Source organism: Osmerus mordax, chromosome 4 (assembly GCF_038355195.1).
Source record: "Osmerus mordax isolate fOsmMor3 chromosome 4, fOsmMor3.pri, whole genome shotgun sequence".
In the NCBI taxonomy this organism is placed as follows: domain Eukaryota; kingdom Metazoa; phylum Chordata; class Actinopteri; order Osmeriformes; family Osmeridae; genus Osmerus; species Osmerus mordax.
In genome coordinates this window covers 2,946,749-2,967,247 of record NC_090053.1, presented here as the reverse complement: position 1 = coordinate 2,967,247, position 20,499 = coordinate 2,946,749, and the positions used below count along the sequence as shown (strand labels likewise).

General features: G+C 52.1%; 1 protein-coding gene across 1 annotated transcript in view; it reads right to left on the bottom strand.

Moving 5' to 3' along the window:
- Nucleotides 1-117: 117 nt before the first annotated feature.
- Nucleotides 118-20,499, bottom strand: part of LOC136941569 (SLIT-ROBO Rho GTPase-activating protein 1-like) — a 38,398-nt gene continuing 18,016 nt past the window's right edge. The window contains 13 exon segments of the mRNA XM_067234108.1: nucleotides 118-3,153; nucleotides 4,000-4,372; nucleotides 7,083-7,220; nucleotides 8,027-8,207; nucleotides 10,863-10,878; nucleotides 10,880-10,943; nucleotides 11,833-12,057; nucleotides 12,351-12,456; nucleotides 15,529-15,663; nucleotides 15,785-15,862; nucleotides 17,443-17,503; nucleotides 19,689-19,794; nucleotides 20,389-20,416. Of these exon segments, the coding sequence (XP_067090209.1) occupies nucleotides 2,743-3,153; nucleotides 4,000-4,372; nucleotides 7,083-7,220; nucleotides 8,027-8,207; nucleotides 10,863-10,878; nucleotides 10,880-10,943; nucleotides 11,833-12,057; nucleotides 12,351-12,456; nucleotides 15,529-15,663; nucleotides 15,785-15,862; nucleotides 17,443-17,503; nucleotides 19,689-19,794; nucleotides 20,389-20,416 (1,922 nt within the window). The 3' untranslated portion in view covers nucleotides 118-2,742.

Below are 20,499 nucleotides of genomic sequence, written 5' to 3'. Positions count from 1 at the left end.
TGGGCTAGTCTGGGCCCAGCCACACCCACTCAGGTTTGTAGCGCTTGATCAGTGAGCACCACTTGATTATTTTGTAGGCCTTAAAAATAAAATAAAAAAACACAAGTCGACTTTAGACTGATCAAACTATTTCCTTTATTAGAAAGGAAGTCGTGAAAGACTTCTCAAAGTTGTTAAGATGTTGTTACATGCCAAATATACAGTTCTATACATAAAAGTGCAATGTCACAATGGTTAAGCTGTATATTTATGAATGCATTTTTTTTCTAATCCATTAAATAAACCTTTCTAAAATGGCATCAATATCAATTCATCCACTTTCCTACTGCACTCTCACACACATGTTCTCTCAGCAGAAAGCAACAGTACAGAGCAAGGCTGCAATTCCTCTAAATCAGTTTCCAAAGGCACTTTCATGTGAACATACTGCAGATGTACGTGGGCGCAGTACGGCCACTGCCCCAGCAGGGGGAGCCACTACTGCACAGGACAGTAGAGAGCTAAACACAACTTTGCCACACGCTCCTCTCAGACAGGTTTGCTGCCTGGAGACACCAGACCTTTCATTTCTACAACCATAATTCTACATCCAGGTAAACGTCTAGACAAAAATAATAATGGTAAACAAATAAAAAAAGGAACTAAATGCAGAGAAAGGAGCAGGAGTTAGTCACCAGAAGTAAAATCATATCCCGTTTTAATATACACAACGATGTACAGTCAAAGTCATTAGATGCATACAGTGAAGCTGTTTCAGTAAAGAGAGCACAGTTTTGTTGTGAGACGTGTTATTAGCGGTTCTTCTTCTTTGACCAGGTGCTGTATGAACAGACAAGGACCTCTTCCCAATGACAAACACACACACTCTCTAGACCCTGTGTGTGTGTGTTTTGCTTTGCCTGATCCTGTCCAGCCACTTATGAACCCTTCAACAGAGGTTTTAACAAACAGCGTTCACATGCATGCACACTACACACACACACACAGAAACGTGAGAGAAGCGTCCGTGATGGAAACATTTTCAGTCACGATTGGTCCCAGAGTTGAGCAAGAGTTCCATCACCCCCGGGGTTAGTCTGCAGGACGTTAGTACAGGAGAACCTCTCCAGGAAAACATCCAAACATGGACCCAACGTGACGCGAGATACAGGCGCCGTCCACGCGGATGATGAAGCTCGGCTGAGGTTGGATCCGTGGGTGCTGGTCGTACCCACTCCCAGTCCAGCCACTGCTCCCCACAGCAGGTTACACAACAGCAGACCCACTCCCAGTCCAGCCACTGCTCCCCACAGCAGGTTACACAACAGCAGACCCACAACGGACTCCGGAGTTTTGAACAGAGATCTAAAAGGAACTCTGTCGCTGTGAATCTCCACACGAATGCTTCCAGGAGTCTCAAATACAGCAACACTGACGACAAGGTCTGTCTCTTGAGCTTACACCGGTTTGCAGGAGTCTCTAGGAGAGTGCCTGTGTTGTCCAGGGGGGGGGGGGGGGGGGGGGGTGACAGAAACAGCTGTCCCCCATGCTCTATGGGTCGGCTGTTTTTAAAGTAGGAGGAGAAAGCCAGGCCAGTGTTGTTATGGGAGACAGCGTGCCGGTCTGGAACCTGTCAGAATGAACGGTGTCCTGTCCCAGTCCACAGATGGGTCTTATTTGGAAGTAAATGAGTACAATGTAGTGTCTTCAAACGGCTCCAGAGAGACGCCAAGATAAACGCGTTTCCAGGCAGGAGGTCAGGAGTGTACAGTATCAACATGTTCACGGAATGTTCCACAAGGGAGACTTCCTGTTCAGTGGTTTTATCCCCTCCCCTACTTCCTGTCCCAAGCCAGACTGGGCCAGGCTAGAAACAACCCTGCGTTGAGTCCAGCCATGTGTGTCAGGATTATGGCAGCGATCCTATAGGGTGTGAGGTCCAGCCAATCCCTGGCCACAGACACAGCTATGTTTACATCCAGTTCACTTGCCCCTGTCCTGGAGTCTGTGTGGTTACACCTTATATCTACAGCTATGGTATCTGAGCTATCCCAAAGTACCTCTGTCTATATCTTGGATGCAGCCATACTCCCATCTCTGCTTTAGACACTGAAGCAACTTAAAGATACTCTATGAACTAACAGATAGCATACATTAGAGTGGCAGTAAGGCCTTAATATAATATTGGTAATACTAAAACCTAAGAATTGTTCACCTAGTTGAGAAGTTGCATTCAGGCTCAGCTAACAGACTACGTTACCCATAGATCACCTGGATGAGTGGTTAACCTACTTTCATTGTTGTGTGTAATGTTCCAGACTTTTCAACCAATAACAGTAAAAAGGAATAATTCTAAAACCTTGAAGGAAGCCTTTGTGATTTGTTGTTCCTGTTAAGAGTGAGGAGATGACTGATCTATTGACTGTTAATGCTGGCTGTTTCATCACGTTCTACAGTGTGATCCACACAGCTACTGACACACTACTTCAACACGCGTCGCTCGTCTCTCCGAACAGCTCCTCTCTCTCCCGGTGTCCCAGCTGCCCGCTTGTGTCAGGCAGCAGGCCACGAACTCTTCACCTCCGAGGTGAAATCCTCAGACAAAGCACTCCACCTCACCCAGTTTAAAGTCTCTTAGATCAACATCCAGACGGACATTGGATTATTTATTATGAAGTCCTTACGTAATAGTTAATTAATAGTACTACCGATTTGTATAGACATGATGGCGTGTTGCTCCTCTCCCCGAGTCCCTGTCAGAGCTCACATGGTGCAGGACTTGTCCAGGGGATCCTGGGGTGGCGGGGCGGGGGGCTGGGCCTGGGCCTGGGGGCTCCTGGGCAGCACCATGGGTTTGGGCCGCAGGGCAGGGGGCTTAAGCTGCACCCCCATGCGTGGGGCCACCACGGGCTTGAAGGTGCTCATGGTGTCACTGGAGGAGCTGGTGCTGCGGCGGACTGGGCCGTCGGGGGGGACGGGGCGCAGCGCGGCGGCGTGGTGGTGGTGGTGGTGGTGCGGGGGGCTGAGGGACTCGCTGGAGCTGGCCGGGGTGGGGCCCGAGGTGGGCCGCTGCTCCAGGGTGTCCAGGACCACGTCCGGGGCAGGCTTGGCCGAGCTCTGCCTCTCCAGCTCCCTCAGCTCGTTCAGGGCTGTGTTCATAGTCTCCTCAATGTCCTGCAGGGAGGGGAGGGGAGGGGAGGAGGGAGAGAACGGGGGAGGGAGAAGAGGAGGGGGGGGATACAAAGAAGCAAAGAAGAGGTGGAGAGTTAAGGCAGGAACAGGATACTGAGCAGAAGCAGAAGGCATCATGTACAGGACAGTACAGCTGGGTAGAACTGTCTGGAGCTGTAATCCCAGGACACGGTCCTGTCAGAAAGGGGGGGACAGGCAGAGAGACAGACAGGCAGACAGACAGGCAGAGAGACAGACAGGCAGGCAGAAAGACAGACAGGCAGAGAGAGAGACAGACGTCCTCTCTCTGACCTCATCTAGATCACAGCGTCTTCTGAAGATGATGATGATGAAGGCTCTCTAAGCACGCTGCCTCAGTGCAGATATATCCGTCACACTGCTCTCAGCTTACAAATGCTAATTGGAGCCCATTCCGACAAAGAGCGTTACCACCCAGGCTTTTGTAATGACTTGCTATTCTTAGAGTGACAGTAGTTAGTCCACGGAACAAAACTTCTCTCTAAGTACGATTGAAGTTATTTTAGTAGACCTGGTTTACAATTTCTCTACAGATCCAAAACGTGCTCACGTCAACACATCGCAACTCTGTGTGTGTGTGTGTGAGGCTATAGTGTGTGTGTTTGTTTGTGTGTCTGGGGCAGAGGCTGGTGCAGGGGGCTGGGCAAGGGTTGGGGGCTGGGCTGGAGGCTGTGGTGAGGGGGGCAGGACTGGGGGCTGGGGTGAGGGGGGCTGGACTGGGGGCTGGGGCGAGGGGGGCTGGACTGGGGGCTGGGGCGAGGGGGGCTGGACTGGGGGCTGGGGCGAGGTCGGGGTGGCGTGGGAGCTGACCTGTGCGATGGTCTCGGGGTCCAGGTTCTTGCCGTGGGGCTCTGAGAAGCCGGTGTACTGCCCAGAGGAGGTGGAGCGCCGAATGGGCGGGCTCTCCATCTTCTTGAGGGACTCGTGGCGCGAGATGTTGGTCAGACTGCCGTGCCCGGCGCGCCGCCGGCGCTCGGGGCTGTCCAGAGGCAGGTGTCCGTGGTTCCGGCTCCGCAGCAGGTCTCTGGGGCTAAAGTGACCCAGGACGGGAGAGCCCATCTCGGGGGTGTGACCTCCGTGACTTCCCCCGTGACCCTGCTGGGAGGGGTGCACCATGCAGTGGGCGTCACTGGGGCGGGCAGGGGGGCGACGTGATGGAGGCTCAGACCTCTTCCTGTGCCTGCTAGAGGGGGGGGGGGGGGGTGCAGAGGGCTTAGGTTAGCACAAACACAGCTAGGCACAGGGACGGTTCTCTAGCTGTGAACCTCTAGTCACAGTGAAGGTGTGTGGGCCTCCAGTGCGCTCTATCTGCATGTTGGGTCACATCTGCAGTCTGAGACTGATGGGCTAGAGGAGCTTGTATATGCTGGTTTTAGAGCAGGTACAACAAGCTGAGGAAAAGGGAAAGAGAGATAAAGACAGACAAAAAGAGAGGGAGAGAGAGGGAGGGACAGAGAGAGAGGACCTGAAATAGGTATTGCTGGCGCAGCTTTAGAACTGTCCTCCAGGTGAACTGAGTTCCACCCACACACTCTTGACCTGACACACACACACGCACAAACGCGCACACACACACACACACACACACACACACTCACTTACAAACCGTGCAGTGCAGTCAGATCTAGCACACAGGTTTAACCACACCAGAGACACACACTTTTCCAGTGCATCTCCTGAATAAGGTTCTCCTGGAGTCAGCCGGCCAGCCAGCCAGCGCTCCAGAGCAGGGCTCTGCTCCAGGGCAGGGCAGGGCTCTGCTCCAGGGCAGGGCTCTGCTCCAGGGCAGGGCAGGGCTCTGCTCCAGGGCAGGGCTCTGCTCCAGGGCAGGGCAGGGCTCTGCTCCAGGGCAGGGCAGGGCTCTGCTCCAGGGCAGGGCAGGGCTCTGCTCCAGGGCAGGGCAGGGCTCTGCTCCAGGGCAGGGCAGGGCTCTGCTCCAGGGCAGGGCAGGGCTCTGCTCCAGGGCAGGGCAGGAGGTCCATGTGGGCGTGAGGAGAAGAGAGAGCTGCTGGGAGTGAGGGGGAGACATCCAGGGACATCCCTCCTCTGTCTGTCGTCTTGGAAACAGCACCTACAACTCTCTACAACTCCAACAACCACAACCACAACCACCGTCCTGCAGATGGCACGCAACCAGACCTCGGCTTGCACTGCTGTAAAACTATCTCTCCTCTGAAGACTTGTCAATAACTCGCTGTTGGGGGGGAGTCAGGTGGCTGAGCGGTGAGGGAATCGGGCTAGTAATCCGAAGGTTGCGAGTTCGATTCCCGGTCATGCCAACTGATGTTGTGTCCTTGGGCAAGGCACTTCACCCTACTTGCCTCAGGGGAATGTCCCTGTACTTACTGTAAGTCGCTCTGGATAAGAGCGTCTGCTAAATAAAAATGACTTAATGTTGTAGTGTTAGTGTTCATCCAGGCTGAGGAAGTGATACATCCTGACTCATGTCTGAGTGTAAACAAAAGCTTCATCTGCATTAATTGGCATTCATGAGAACAGGCCTATCAGCTATGCACAGCTTAATCACGCCCGGGAGTCCAGATTGGGTTTAATGAACACGGTCTCCTAGTGACGCTGGGAGAGATCATGCGCTACGGTGCTACGCAGGGCTAAATATGGGCTGTGATGAGGTCTGATAAGTAGGACTGAGGGGTGGGACAGAGAGTGGGAGAGAGACAGAGAACATGAGAGAGAGAGATACTGCAGGGGTAGTCCAGCTGACTGAAAGGGTAAACAACTGCAGTAACTATCAGTGGCCAGCAGGGGGAACAATCTCCATAATGATCGGTACCACCTGCTGGGAGCTAAGCTTGGGATCGACAACAAGTGCCTCCCGAGAAACCTGTCTACCGTCACACGGAGCGCTCCGTGTGTTCATCTGCGATGCCGTTAGCTTGGCGTGAATACGAAGAAGTTCCATTTCTGTTTCAATACGCTACATACATCTGTGTGTGATTACTGTGTCGATGATGCCAGAACGCCGGCATGTGCCAATAAACAACGTGCGCATCTCAGCTCGGATAATCCCTAGATAGAGATGAGTCATGGCGACATGAGAGCCCTCCAGGGGCACTAGAAGAAGGTCTTGTAGCCAGCACGGTTCAGTCTGGCGATTAAAGTGCATTGTTGATTGAGAACACTGGGAGAGAAAGAGGGTAATATCTAAATAAAGCTTGGATATGAATGATTCAGCAGCACTGGGGCTAGGCTGAATAGAACAGTAGGAGAGGTGGGGGGAAGGGGGGCGGAGGGGTTGGAGAGGGGGGTGTAGGGGTACTGGGAGGGTATTCTTTAGTGGGACAGGAAGGCAAAATAAACCAAATTAACCAGTTGAAAGACTGATTCTCTGCATGGTGGAATGTGTATCATGTTCCTTTAAACATGACAGGTGAAGGGCAGGGTACAGAAAGCACATTATTGAAGCGGTGGCTGATTAGGTGTTTTGGTGAGGGCCAGTAGCGCTCTCAAGGTTGGCGGGCGCTCCTGCCAGGTGAGAACTCTGCTGCAAACTTAGCAGTGAGATAGACTGGCTCAACAGCACCTTCCGGCACTCTCTCTGCCACGAGATAGTCAAGATATGTGTGTGTGTGTGTGTGTGTACATGTGTGTGTGTGTGGATGTGAGTGAGCGTCTGTCAGTCTGTCAGTATGCCTGCATTAGAGGGATCGTATGTCTGTTGGATTGCATGTGTGTGTTCAGAGTGATGCCCAGCCCAGAAATCACTGACATACCGACTAGTAAATCAGGCCACTCTAACTGTCCGAAGACTGGGACAACCAGGGAACAGAGTCCCACTGTGGAGACCAGCAGGCCAGCTAGTGGGGTCGTCCCAGAGACCTGGGTGGGTGTGGGTTGAGGAGGATCCCCCTCTGTAGGCGTGCTGAAGACGTCACCTGCTTATGAAGGCCTGGGAGACACGTGGCTCCGTGGGCGATCCCAGGTCCCTCCCTGAACACCTGTCCTCCGCCGCATGGCCGCTGCTGCCCTCGCTGCCCGCCTTCTGGCTCAGTGTGTCCGAGAAGTTGTCGTCCCTGTGGCCCGTGCGCGCACACACACACACACACACACACACACACACACACAGTGTCAGTGGTTTCTGTCTGACAGGGCGTTTGAAGGGAGAGTTTCCTGTGGGATCAGCGGTCCCATCTCCCTCCTCAGTCTCCTGATTACCATGCAAGAGGAGCTGTGTGACAAGCTTGGGGAGCCAGCCTGCCAGCCTGCCATCCAGCCAGCCAGCCAGCCACAGAGGACAGAGTAACTGAGCATTGACGTGTCAGGTGGCAACAGTCACAAATCCTTAGTGAGACAAATCCTGATCCTAAGGTGGGTACAGAGAGATACAACACAGACTACCTTACACACACACACACACACACACACACACAGACAGACACGCAGACACGTCTGTAGGGGGTTATAAACAGCCTATTTGTCATCCACAGTCTGTGAATGTGCTGAGTGGTCTCCTCTGTCCAGCCCACCAGACAGAGCCCCAGCCCAGCAGTGCAGATAGGACACTCCCTCCAGGACACATTCTGGACGTATTACTACCCCCCCCCTCCCCCCTGTGGGGCTAGGGCCCTGGAGCTGCGTCAGGCTGGGCTAAGGCAGGCTAGAGGGACACCCTGTTGCCAAACCCCTCTCCCGTTCGCTAAGACAACAGCCATCAGCTGTGAATTATTCATCCAGCCAGACAGGCGACAGCTGCACTTGACCTGCAGCAGCCAGACAGACAGCCAGACCAGGGAGGGGGGAGGTACAGAGGGGATAGGGCAGAGGGTCCCGGGGGGGGGGAAGTAGGAAGGCCCCCCACAGGGTTTGCTCCTCTACTCACATGTCCTGCACCACGATGTACTGATGAGGCACCAGGCCGTCCAGGCCGTTGTGCCGGCCTTCCCACCAGTCCTCCGACGCGCGCTGGTACAGCAGCAGGGACGCGCCCTTCTTGAAGGACAGCTCCCTGGCTGAGCGACCCACGTAGTCGAACTTGGCGATGGCCTCAATGGGCTCGGCCTCTGGAAGGGGAGGTGGATGGAGAGATGTTTAGAGAGAGAGAAAGACAGGGAGAGGGTGAGACACACACACTTTACACTCTCTAACACACACACACACACACACACACATTCTGTTCCATAGCGCCATTCAAACAGTATGGATAATTGTTTTATGATTTGAAATCCTCTGATGTATGTTGATACCTGCATGTGCTTCACTGTCTCCGACTTCAGAAACATGTTAAACCTGAACATTCGTGCCTCTACAGCTGAAGTGATATACTGAAGTGAGAGAGGCCCAGACAGGAACACTGACTGATGCAGCGATCCATTCCTTTTGGTTTGCTGTACAGTTTCATCAAATGAATGAGACTCCCACCTACCGACATGTCCTGGTGGACAGACAGCAACAGCAAGTCAGTTTAGCTGACCAAACACACACGCACACACACTGCAGGGGACCAGGGCAGGGTTATAAATAGATCACAGAGGGAGTACATCTATAAAGGCCTGCACATGGAACCAAGTGGATAGATTATCTCTGAGGCTAGGGCCCAGAGAAGAACTGGACGGCTTTCCCCCAGACGAACCCCCCGCTAGCTAAACCTAGCGTGTTCCGTGGTCAGGTGAGCTCCAGTGTCACCACGCGAGTGTCACGCTTGCTTTCCTCTTCAACGAGCTAAAAATAGCCCTTGTGCTTGTCTCCAGTCTCCCCCTTCCCCTCGCCCTCCTCTCCATGCCACCATGATAGTCTCATCACAGGAGCTCTGGTTCAATCCCCGAAGAGCCCCAGTAATAGAGATGGCAGCGAAGCAGGGACTCGCGCGTTTCTCCCTCTGACTCTCTCGCCTTCCACCTCTCGCTCTCTCGCCTCCCACACTCATGTGTTCTGCTTCCCAGTGTGAGCTGGTGTGCACCCGCTCCAGCACCCCTCTCTCTCTCAGGCTCCGTGCAGAGAGAGGCATGTTCCACACCAGAGGAGGGGGGGCTGGTCCCAGGTGTGCCGCCACCCGGGCGCCATGCTCCTGCATGCCAATGGAGACCACTAGCCCCGAGTGAGATATGGCCTCGATCGATAACTCAGGAGAAGAAATATAGCTCTCCCTCCCTCCCTCCCTCGGTCTCTCCCTCCCTCTAGGCACCATTAATCTAAGGTCCTGCTTAGCAGTGTCTCGCCACACCTGCTACAGTTCACAACACCCGATGATGTGTGTATCTGGCAGACTGCGTGTGTGTGTGTCCATGCTGTGCACAGACAAATGGCGTTGCAGTGTAATGACCCATACAGGATAAACACACCAGTCTCTAACATGCCTAGCCCAACATATAGTGCAGCTGGTAGGGTCTGGTAGGGTCTGGTAGGGTCGGGAGTCAGGTGGCTGAGCGGTGAGGGAATCGGGCTAGTAATCTGAAGGTTGCCAGTTCGATTCCCGGCTGTGCTAAATGACGGGGAGAATGTCCCTGTACTTACTGTAAGTCGCTCTGGATAAGAGGGTCTGCTAAATGACTAAATGTAAATGTCTTCACATTGAAACAACAGAGAATTCAATCAATAAGTCAGTGAGTTCACCCCTGACCCTCAGGCACTCTGACAGTTGATGGCACGTCCATGTATCGACAGGCCGGGAGGAATAGCAGCCTGGAAAGGACCAGTGTGTCACTGGAGCTGACACTGCTTTTACAGGAGACTGCAGGACCAGTGAGGTCACTATCAACCAGGACTATGTGGATGAACTAACAGGACTAGGGATGATTGTAATTAATTGTGTAACTGTTAACCGACAATACAAAGTACAAATACTTTGTTAATGTACTTCAGGACATTAGTACTTCACTTTACAACTGACATGGTCAATATTATTTATTGTCATTGTGTGCCTTCTTTCATTTCCTGGCTATCACGCACAACAAACGTAAGCTAGTCTACGAAGTTACCATCCATACCATTGCTCCAGCAAAGCAGAAGTCTTTTACACTTTTTGTGTCATTTTGTGTGTGAAAAAAGAGTGATCCAAAATGTTGAAAACAAAATAAAATAAATGTAAAAAAAAGTTAAAAAAACAAACAAAAAAACAAAGGCTCCAAAAGGTTGGAAAGAAAAAAAGCAACCAAAATTTTTTTTTAAATAATTTTTAAAAAAAGTTTTTAAAGGTTTAAAAAATATTTGGAAAAGAATTTGTCAGCAAAAAAAGGTTTGCTTGAGCTTGTCTGAGCCCCACACCCCACAGAGAACACAGTCACGACAAACACAAATATAGCAATATGACTACAGCACTAGATGAGTGACACTGACCTAGTACATGTGTGTGACTTCCCCCAGGGTTAATGACTATACTACATGTGGACACTGGCCACAGGCTTAAACAGACCACAAGGACACACACACACACAGCCTTCCCCAAGAGGAGATTATTTCAACACCACAGCCGTTGAGAATTAGGTTTACATGGCTCGTCTTAAATTAACTGTGACGGATGACAGTCCCTGGGGGCGGAGCCAGGAGCCCCGCCCTGCGTCCCTCTGCCCTCCTCCACGACCAGGGCCAGCACACCAGATTCACACAGCCCAGAAACACACACGGTCCAGAAACACACATGGTCCAGATTGCCACAGCAGTGTTTCTAAACACGGTGAGTCTGACTTGACTGACGAGAAAAAGTGATGTCATCAACTTACCGTCTTCGCTGGTGTGTGTGTCGGCCCCCCCCCTCGTTGTCCACCTCCTCCAGGGCTCCGTGCTCGCTGTAGGGGCTCTCACTGTGGTGGTGGAGAGACCAGACAAAGAGGGGGGGGTCAGGGGTCATCACCATAGAGACATATCATGCCATCGGTCCTGTGGTAGCTTATCTCGTGCTGACTATCTGTGATTAGACTGCATGACTGACACAAGACCTGGTGTCCTGCCAGCATGCCACATTCTGGCCGACAGAACCGAACCTTACGTGTCCTCCAATTACCCCTGACTGGAAGCTAATTCTCCTTCCAGGATAACTCCCCTCCAGGGAGGGGGGGCTGCAGTGATCCCCAGACAGCGCTCTCTCTCTTGCTAAGGAGAGAAGAGGATCGGGCCTGCTCACAGATGTGGGACTGGAGGAGGACTGGGGCTGGAGGAGGACTGGGGCTGGAGGAGGACTGGGGCTGGAGGAGGACTGAGGCTGGAGGACTGGGGCTGGAGGAGGACTGGAGGAGAACTGGGGCTGGAGGAGGACTGGGGCTGGAGGAGGACTGGGGCTGGAGGAGGAATGGGACTGGAGGAGGACTGGGGCTGGTTGAGCGATAGTTACAGCTGTGCTCAAAGCTGCATTTCCAACTAATGATGGTTAGGCTGCCAGGAGACAGTCTCGTTGTGTGATGAGGGTAATGGCTCTGGTAATGACAGTGATTGTGTGGGTCTGTCTGGTTGGAGCAGAGAGCTGGAAGGTGCTGGGGCCCTGTCAGGGGCCCTCACCACACACACACACCTCACCCCACACACACCACCTGAGTTCACTTCTAACTGATTCAAGATTAGAGACAGCTGCAGACCTCGCTCTAGACTTCAACCCGACCCCCCCACCCCCCCTACACACACACTGACTTCATCCCCCTACACCACCCAGCCAACCCCACCCCACCCACACGCTCACAGACGTTCCCAGGCTCTCACCAGTAGTCTCCCCCAGCCATGCACTTCTCGTACACGGGGCCGTCCAGCTCCTTGGCGTCGGGGAAGATGGTCTCATGGTGGATGATGATGGTTTTCACCACCTCGTTGACGTGCGCCTGGCACGACACCTGGTCCTGGATGTCTGGGGTGGGCATGAGGGTCGGCCCGAAGCAGATGGCCAGGTTGTAGGGGTCCATCATGTTCTCGTCACTGTACTGGGACAGGCTGGGGAGGGGAGGGGGGGATTTTATTTTGTAGTCCATTTACCAAAAGCATAAATCACAAGTGCTCCCCACCCCACTCCCTGTTTTACATTCCATTCTATTAATTTAGTAGACACATTTAATCACAAAAGCCCTCCATCTTGTTTCTCCCTCACATAACTGGGGTCCTGAGCCACCCGGAAGGGAGGAGAGAGCAGGGGGCAGGAGAGAGCGGGGGGCAGGAGAGAGCGGGGGGCAGGAGAGAGCGGGGGGCAGGTGTGGTGTGAGGGGGCAGGTGTGGTGTGAGGGTCTTACTGGTTGAGGAAGGAGAAGAGGTATCGCATGACGATCAGGACGGACCTGGGGGAGGTCAGTAGGATCTTCCGGACGTACAGAGCGCGCTCATACAGGTTCTCTATCCCTGGAGGGGGCATGAGGAGGGGGGAGGAGAGAAAGATGGAGACAATAGAAAAGAGTGATCATTATGTATAACAAGTTTCATCAATACATCTTTTACACTGAGAACACAGGGGGAACACATTTCCCTGGAGGCCTGAGGACAGGCAAAAAAATGTTGGGAAGGTTGAAAAATGGACTGTACTCATCAATGATGCAGAACTATTTTTGAAAATAATTTCTTTTTCAACATTTCAAAACTTTTAGTCGAAAATATTGTAATTTTTTTTTGGGGGGGAACAGATTTAGCCTTTAGCCTTTAGACCCTCGTACATTTCATTTGTACAGAGGGTCTGGGTTCGCTCCATTGACAAGCGTTAACTTCCTTGAAGGCGGGTACTCTGTTGAAGTTTAAAACTATTGGATCTGCCCAGAGCCACTCTGATCTGCCATAACCAATCGCTAGCGTTTGCCTTAGCCAACTCCTTCACCACGGAGCTAGCTGCCGTAGCTGGAAAATCTAACTTTTCCTGAACCCCGTGGGGAGGAGGGCCACAACATCATGGCCACCAACAAAACTCAGCAAGGATTGTTCTTGCTCCGGCTTTAACTTATGAATATTCGGCAGCGTTGCCACAACCGCAGTATAGCTTCGCTCGCATCTTTCTCCGCTTCCATTACTGAACTACAACTCAAACTAGTTCACGACATCAACGTAATCGTTCTCAGCCACTCCCTCTGTTCGCTGATTGGACCTACAAAAAAAGTTGTTTCTGAAAACCGACTGATGCATTGAAATCCCAGACCTAGTACAGAAGCAAAATCAAAATTGAGCGGAAGTACGTAGGAGGGCAGAGCCAGGCTAGAACAGATTTTCCTGGGGGAAGAGATTTCCCTGGAGGCCTGAGGAAAGTGGTCCCCCACATGTATATTACAGCATGGCCATTTATAAATCAATACAGTGATGCTGGTGATGTATGTTACTGTGATCATTATGCATAGCAAGTTTAATCTTTACATCAGTCTTTTACACTGAGAACACAGGGGGAACAGATTTCCCTGGAGGCCTGAGGAAAGTGGTTCCCCCTGTATATAACAGTCTGGCCATTTACAGTATATGCATGTCTAGACACACCCACACACCCACACACCCACACACACACACACACACACAGGAAGTACACTGTCCTAAACACAGCAGTGGTGTATGAACGCTGAGGACATTCAGATCACAATCACAAGAATCATGCTCTATTCTACTCTAGAACCATGCTTTACTGTGCTCTAGAATCATGCTCTATTCTACTCTAGAACCATGCTTTACTGTGCTCTAGAATCATGTTCTATTGTACTCTAGAACCATGATTTACTGTGCTCTAGAATCATGTTCTATTGTACTCTAGAACCATGATTTACTGTGCTCTAGAATCATGTTCTATTTTACTCTAGAACCATGATTTACTGTGCTCTAGAATCATGTTCTAACTGTTCTGTGGGAAATGTCGCTGCCTTGAAATAACTAGCAATGTATAGGCAATAGTTTGACTTTTTCCAGTCTCTAATTCAATTTCTCTCTTCTCTCTCATACTTCTATATGTGCTCTCCACAAAATCCTCTGAATTACTGCAGACAAAACTTTTCAATCGTTCCTCTGCAGTTCCTATCAGAGACCATCACATCGAGCCTGACATGCTTTCATCCCCATCCTCTCTGCTTCTCTTCTCATCTAAACTCACTTTCATTCGGCTCCGCTGCCAAAAATAGCCCTGTCGCCCTTCCACCAGCCATCTGGGACTGGGGCTTCTGGGAATACCGGAGATGTTGATGCGTCTTCCATGAGTACCTAACTAGGTTTCTACGTGCTCACTGCACGCTTCACAGCTTTGCCGTTTAGAGACCACCCCCGCCACCCACAGCGCCCCCCTACTCTCTTGCACATCCTGCTGTGGAACCTAGAAAGACAGAGACATTCAGGGTGAATGGGACCGTTTGTCTGACTGCTCCTTCCCAGTGAGCAGGACATCTGGGACAGGCCTGTGCGTCTGGTAGCGCAGGAGGAGGGTTTTAAACATGGCGGCTCTGGGCTGGGCATGGGGCCCGTTCCGCACTCTGGGGCGCGTCCGGGAATGTAAACAGGGAATCCCCATCACTCACGTAGCTCTGCAGTAAAACTAAAGAGTGCTCGCCTGCAGACTCCACGTACGGCATGTACAGTGACACACAGACACTCGCACACACACACACACACTATCATCCTCACACAATATCACACACCATGAGGCCACATGCCAAAGCCCTCAAGGCATCACCGCCCACACTATGTCCGTGTGACTAAGTGCCCCTCCCCCCGCCCCCCCCATCAGTCCCACAGCTCTCTGGGGAGGGGACAGGGCCCAGGCCTGTGCCTGGGAGGCCTCCTCTGTCCTGCAGGACTTGCTGTCGACACAGCCGGCACATTCCACCAGAGTCGTGCTGCTCTGCCCTTCACAACAACCTCCTCCTCAGAAGGAGGCCCAGACACACGGTGACGTTCACACACCCAGGGACAGGGACAGAGAGGCAGGGACAGAGAGGCAGGGACAGAGAGGCAGGGACAGAGAAGCAGGGACAGAGAAGCAGGGACAGAGAGGCAGGGACAGAGAGGCAGGGACAGAGAAGCAGGGACAGAGAGGCAGGGACAGAGAAGCAGGGACAGAGAGGCAGGGACAGAGAGGCAGGGACAGAGAGGCAGGGACAGAAAAGCAGGGACAGAGAGGCAGGGAGAGAGAGGCAGGGACAGAGAGGCAGGGACAGAGAGGCAGGGACAGAGAGGCAGGGACAGAGAGGCAGGGACAGAGAGGCAGGGAGAGAGAGGCAGGGACAGAGAGGCAGGGACACAGGGACACACTGCTGGGGACCACATTCCAGATGCATAGCTAGGTCTGGTGTTGAGTCTGGCTTAGCTTTGGCCCTGTGTTTGTTTGTGTGTGTGTAAGTGTATGTATTTGTCTATGTGTCTGTTTGTATTTCTTTGTAAGTGTATTTGTGTATGTAATGGTGTGTATTTGTGTATGTGTGTGTGTGTGTGAATGAGAGAGAGAGTTGCGGGGTTACGTACTGATGCAGGAGAGCAGGTCATTGAACCTCTCCTTGGGAAACAGGGGGTTCTCCAGACCTCGGAAGTACAATTTGAGAACGCCAGCCACGGAGTTGATGTCATGGTTGTTCTCCTCGTCTGTCAGGGGGTCGTTACCTAGGAGACCAGTCAAAAGGTTGCTCAGGTACATTTTGGAACTCTATAGCCTTAGTAAGTGATAAGTTAGTTCCACTATCAACAGAGGGTTGTTGACTGAAAGTGTGACATCATAGCGTACCTCTCTCAAAGGAGTTCTTGATGTCATTGACCTCGAGCTGAGAGCCAGACACACGGAATATGCCCTGGTGCTGAAGTCCTGCAGAGGAGAGGGAGGGGGGAGAGAGAGGAGAGGGGGGAGAGAGAGGACAGAGAGCAGAGAGAAGGGGGAGAGAGAGGGAGGAGAGGGGGGAGAGAGAGGAGAAAGAGCAGAGAGAAGGGGGAGAGAGAGGGAGGAGAGGGGGGAGAGAGAGGGGGGGAGAGAGAGGAGAGAGAGCAGAGAGAAGGGGGAGAGAGAGGGAGGAGAGGGGGGAGAGAGAGGAGAGAGAGCAGATAGAAGGGGGAGAGAGAGGGAGGAGAGGGGGGAGAGAGAGGGAGGAGAGGGGGGGAGAGAGAGGGGGGAGAGAGAGGAGAGAGAAGGGGGGAGAGAGAGGGGGGGGAGAGAGAGAGCGATCACACACAGAGGCATAAGCAGTACCAGGTCTAACCAGGCAGTTCTGCCGGTCCAGATTCAGCCAGGTTGTTCTGCTCCTTCCTTCCTCCCTTCCCTGTTCTCATTAAGGAGCCTAACGAGGCTCCCCAGGCAGACCTGAGAGGCACGCTCTCCTAGCAGGATTAGCATGTCATGAGGAAGGGGGTCGGGACAGAGTTTAATTAGTCTGGCCTGTCCCCGTCACGGTCTCACCTCAAACTGTGTCATGTGACGGATTTACTAATGAGTTTCTCACATGAGGACGAGATGCATCTGGAATGGTCTATCTGATTGCCTGTCTGCCTGCATATCTGTCTGTCTGCCTGCATTTCTGTCTGTCTGCTTTCCTGTCTGCCTGCATATCTGTCTGTCTGCTTGCCTGTCTGCCTGCATATCTGTCTGTCTGCCTGCATATATGTATGTCTGCTTGCCTGTCTGCCTGCATATCTGTCTGTCTTTCTGCTTTCATGTCTGCCTGTATATCTGTCTGTCTGCTTGCCTGTCTGCCTGCATATCTGTCTGTCTGTCTGCTTGCCTGTCTGCCTGCATATCTGTCTGTCTGCTTGCCTGTATGCCTGCATATCTGTCTGTCTGTCTGCTTGCCTGTCTGCCTGCATATCTGTCTGTCTGCTTGCCTGTATGCCTGCATATCTGTCTGTCTGTCTGCTTGCCTGTCTGCCTGCATATCTGTCTGTCTGCTTGCCTGTATGCCTGCATATCTGTCTGTCTGTCTGCTTGCCTGTCTGCCTGCATATCTGTCTGTCTGCTTGCCTGTATGCCTGCATATCTGTCTGTCTGTCTGCTTGCCTGTCTGCCTGCATATCTGTCTGTCTGTGAGCTCACTTGCCCTTCCCCCGGTCTGTTCCTTCCCATGACTGTGACTAAAATGGAACTAATTTCCACACTGGACATGGAAAGATGGACACACCAAAACAATTATCGTTCCAACTGACTGGAATGTCACCCTCAGCCAGACAAACTTGGATGGGTTAGAATATTAAGCAGCTTGAATTTAATTACTGACAATGTTTGGAGGAAACCAAGATATTTCTACGGCTCAAGCCAATTTCATATGACCACAGCTTCTCACGTTAAGCAAAAGACACCGTTAAAATACAGAGTAAATTGTTCACGTGAAGTTTAAGGTATTCATGTCAAGTATGTAAAGTACCTTTCATTGTAAATATATCTTATTGTGGCCAACTTACCATACAGGTTGATGAATCGAATACAGCTCTCTACCACACGTGGGATAGCCTGACCAGAGTCCTTCACAGGGAAAACAAAGAACTTAGTAAACATTTGAACATCCTACATTTTAATAACCGATGTGTTAACTACACAAGCCCATTCAAGTCACCAAGCATCAGCTGGCAAGCACAGTGAGTTAGTTGGAAAGACACAGTGTGTTACTGCAGGTCCACAGAGACAGACTTCAGCTGGCCCCACGTCTCTCACACCTGGACGGAACCATGGAGAGACCAGTTCCTCCACAGGGCCAGCGCTGGGCTCCAGCGACACCGAAAACCCCCTTCACTGTGTCAACACTCAAGCACACACTGGCAGCTAAGTAACGAGACCACGTGTGATGTTGTGCTCTCTGTGCAGAGAGCTGAGAGTGTGTGCAGAAGGAGGACACAGGAGACGGCTGTCAGGAGAACGTTCCTCTGCAGCTCGAGCGCTCCAGTGCTGATCAGCGCCACTGTGGTCAGCCTGGTGAGTTGTTTTCTCGAGAGCAGCTCTCTATGGTGGCATGTCTGGCCGAGAGACCAGCTGCTGTTCCTCTCTCAGAATGACCATCCCAGAGAGCTGGTACACTGAGGCTTTTAATAGAGCAGGGGTCTGTTTACACACCCCAGGGAATATACACATCCCAAACACAGCAACCATGCCAGGGAATATACACATCCCAAACACAGCAACCATGCCAGGGAATATACACATCCCAAACACAGCAACCATGCCAGGGAATATACACATCCCAAACACAGCAACCATGCCAGGGAATATACACATCACCAACACGGCAACCATGCCAGGGAATATACACATCCCAAACACAGCAACCATGCCAGGGAATATACACATCACCAACACGGCAACCCAGACCAAGAAACACGAGGCAGCAATGAGATGGAAGGCACGTCTCTCTCTGCTGGGTTGTGTGATGCAATCACGTCTGATCAACGGTGAATCAAGCACCTGCCTACAGTGATCTACACCAGATTCGAGTCACAGCTGGTGACTTGACTTTACGTGCAAGGTATTGCAGTTATTTTTAACTCTACAGCTGCATGAAGTCTGTCTCAGTAAACCTACAGTCGATACAGAAACACACAGGATAAAAAAAAAAAAAAGGTCACCGGAAACAGGAAGTAGCAGTGATTTTAGGGGCAGGGCAAAGGCATTCAGGAGGAAGTGAGGTAGGTAGGACAGACTCTACCTGGTGTCTGGCGTGAGAGTTCCGTCGTCCACGGCTAGGGAAAGGTTAAAATGAACAGAAAGACAGAGACAGAGATTAGAATAGTCCCAGTGAAACCCAGGTCCCCTCACCGTTCCCCCACACTGACAGAGCTGGCACGAGGCACTGGGGAGTCAGGAAGGACAGGCGACCAGGAGGAGGGAGGTGGTGGGGAGCCGTACCGCTTTGTAATCTGTTCAATTCCCCTAACTGTCATCTACTCTGCTGTCTTACTGACCACTGAGAAAGACAGGCGGGAGGGAGGGAGGGAAACAGAGAGATAGTGAGAGAGGGGGTAGAAAACGAGGGGGAGGGGGAGAGAGAGAGACTGAACACACACAGAGATGTTCATGTGTATGAGGCTCTGTCAGAAGCTAGTGACTCAGAAGAAGGCAGCCGGAGGAATGCATTATTTTCCCCTCTTCTCTCCTCCTCCCGAACCTCTCTCTCTTCCTTCCCCCTCTTCTCCTCTTTCTGTCTCTCTGTCTGTCTCTCTGTCTGTCTCTCTGTCTGTCTCTCTGTCTGTCTCTCTGTCTGTCTCTCTGTCTGTCGCTCTGTCTGTCGCTCTGTCTGTCGCTCTGTCTGTCGCTCTGTCTGTCGCTCTGTCTGTCGCTCTGTCTGTCGCTCTGTCTCTCTCTCTCTGTCTGTCTCTCTGTCTGTCTCTCTGTCTGTCTCTCTGTCTGTCTCTCTGTCTGTCTCTCTGTCTGTCTCTCTGTCTGTCTCTCTGTCTGTCTCTCTGTCTGTCTCTCTGTGTCTCTCCTGTTCCCCCTCTTCTCTCCTCCTCCTCCTCTCTCTCCTGTTCCCCCCTCTTCCTCCTCTCTTCCCCCTCGTGACTGGAGATCAGCAGAGCAAAGCCAGAGCTGCAGTCAGAGCCCCCAGACACCCAGGCAGGAGAAGGACCAGACAGAGGCCAGGCAGAGAGGAGAGGTCTGGGTCTCTCCTGCAGAGACGAGCCCCCAGCCCTGGGGAGGGCGGAGAGGCCTGGGCCAGTACCTGGATGAACGACTCCAGGTTGCCATTGAACAACTTAACATTAAAGAGAGATCTGGGCCTGGCCCTTCGCAACCCTCCATGGGGCTTGAGGGTCTGGGTGAAGGCCCTGGAACATGGAGAACAGGGTTGAGCTTTGCACCTGTAGAAAATACGCCTTGTACCTTGGTCTTGGCATCGAGGAGAGATGTAGATGCATGTCTGTGTTAAGGGCTAGGATTAAGACAGGCTGTCATCCAAGTAGCATTTTCAATAAGCAGTGAGAGGGATATCATGTGAGAGATAGAAAGCCTCAGTGCATTACATTATTTATACCATCACCCTAACCCCTTACCCTTCATCCCTGAAAAGCATTTGATCTTGCGACGGGCACGCATTTAATCTGCACACCACATATTTCTGCTTCTCGTGCTCACTCTCTCGCTTGCCCTGTCTCTTTCTCGCCCTCTCTGCGGAAGGGGAGTTTAGCGAGGGGCGGGGCGGGGGGTACTCTGCCAGCTGGGCATCTGGCAGGTGAGAACAGAGAGGAGGCATCTGCTCTGCTCTCTCCAGGGCTAACCTCTCTGACAGCATCCGGAAGCTCTCATACCGACTGGAGGGGAACTGTTTTCAGGCTTAATAACAAACTGTGAAACCGTACAGGGAAGGCATGGCTTGCGTGTGTGTGTGTTTGCGTGTGTGTTTGTGTGCATCGTCATCTTACCTTGTGGTCATGTAGTCACCTCTGTGACCTGGGGAAAGATGGGTAAGATAAAGGGGGAAGAGGGGTGGGGGGGAGAGGGGGAGAGGAAGAGAGGTTAGATTGGAGGACAGG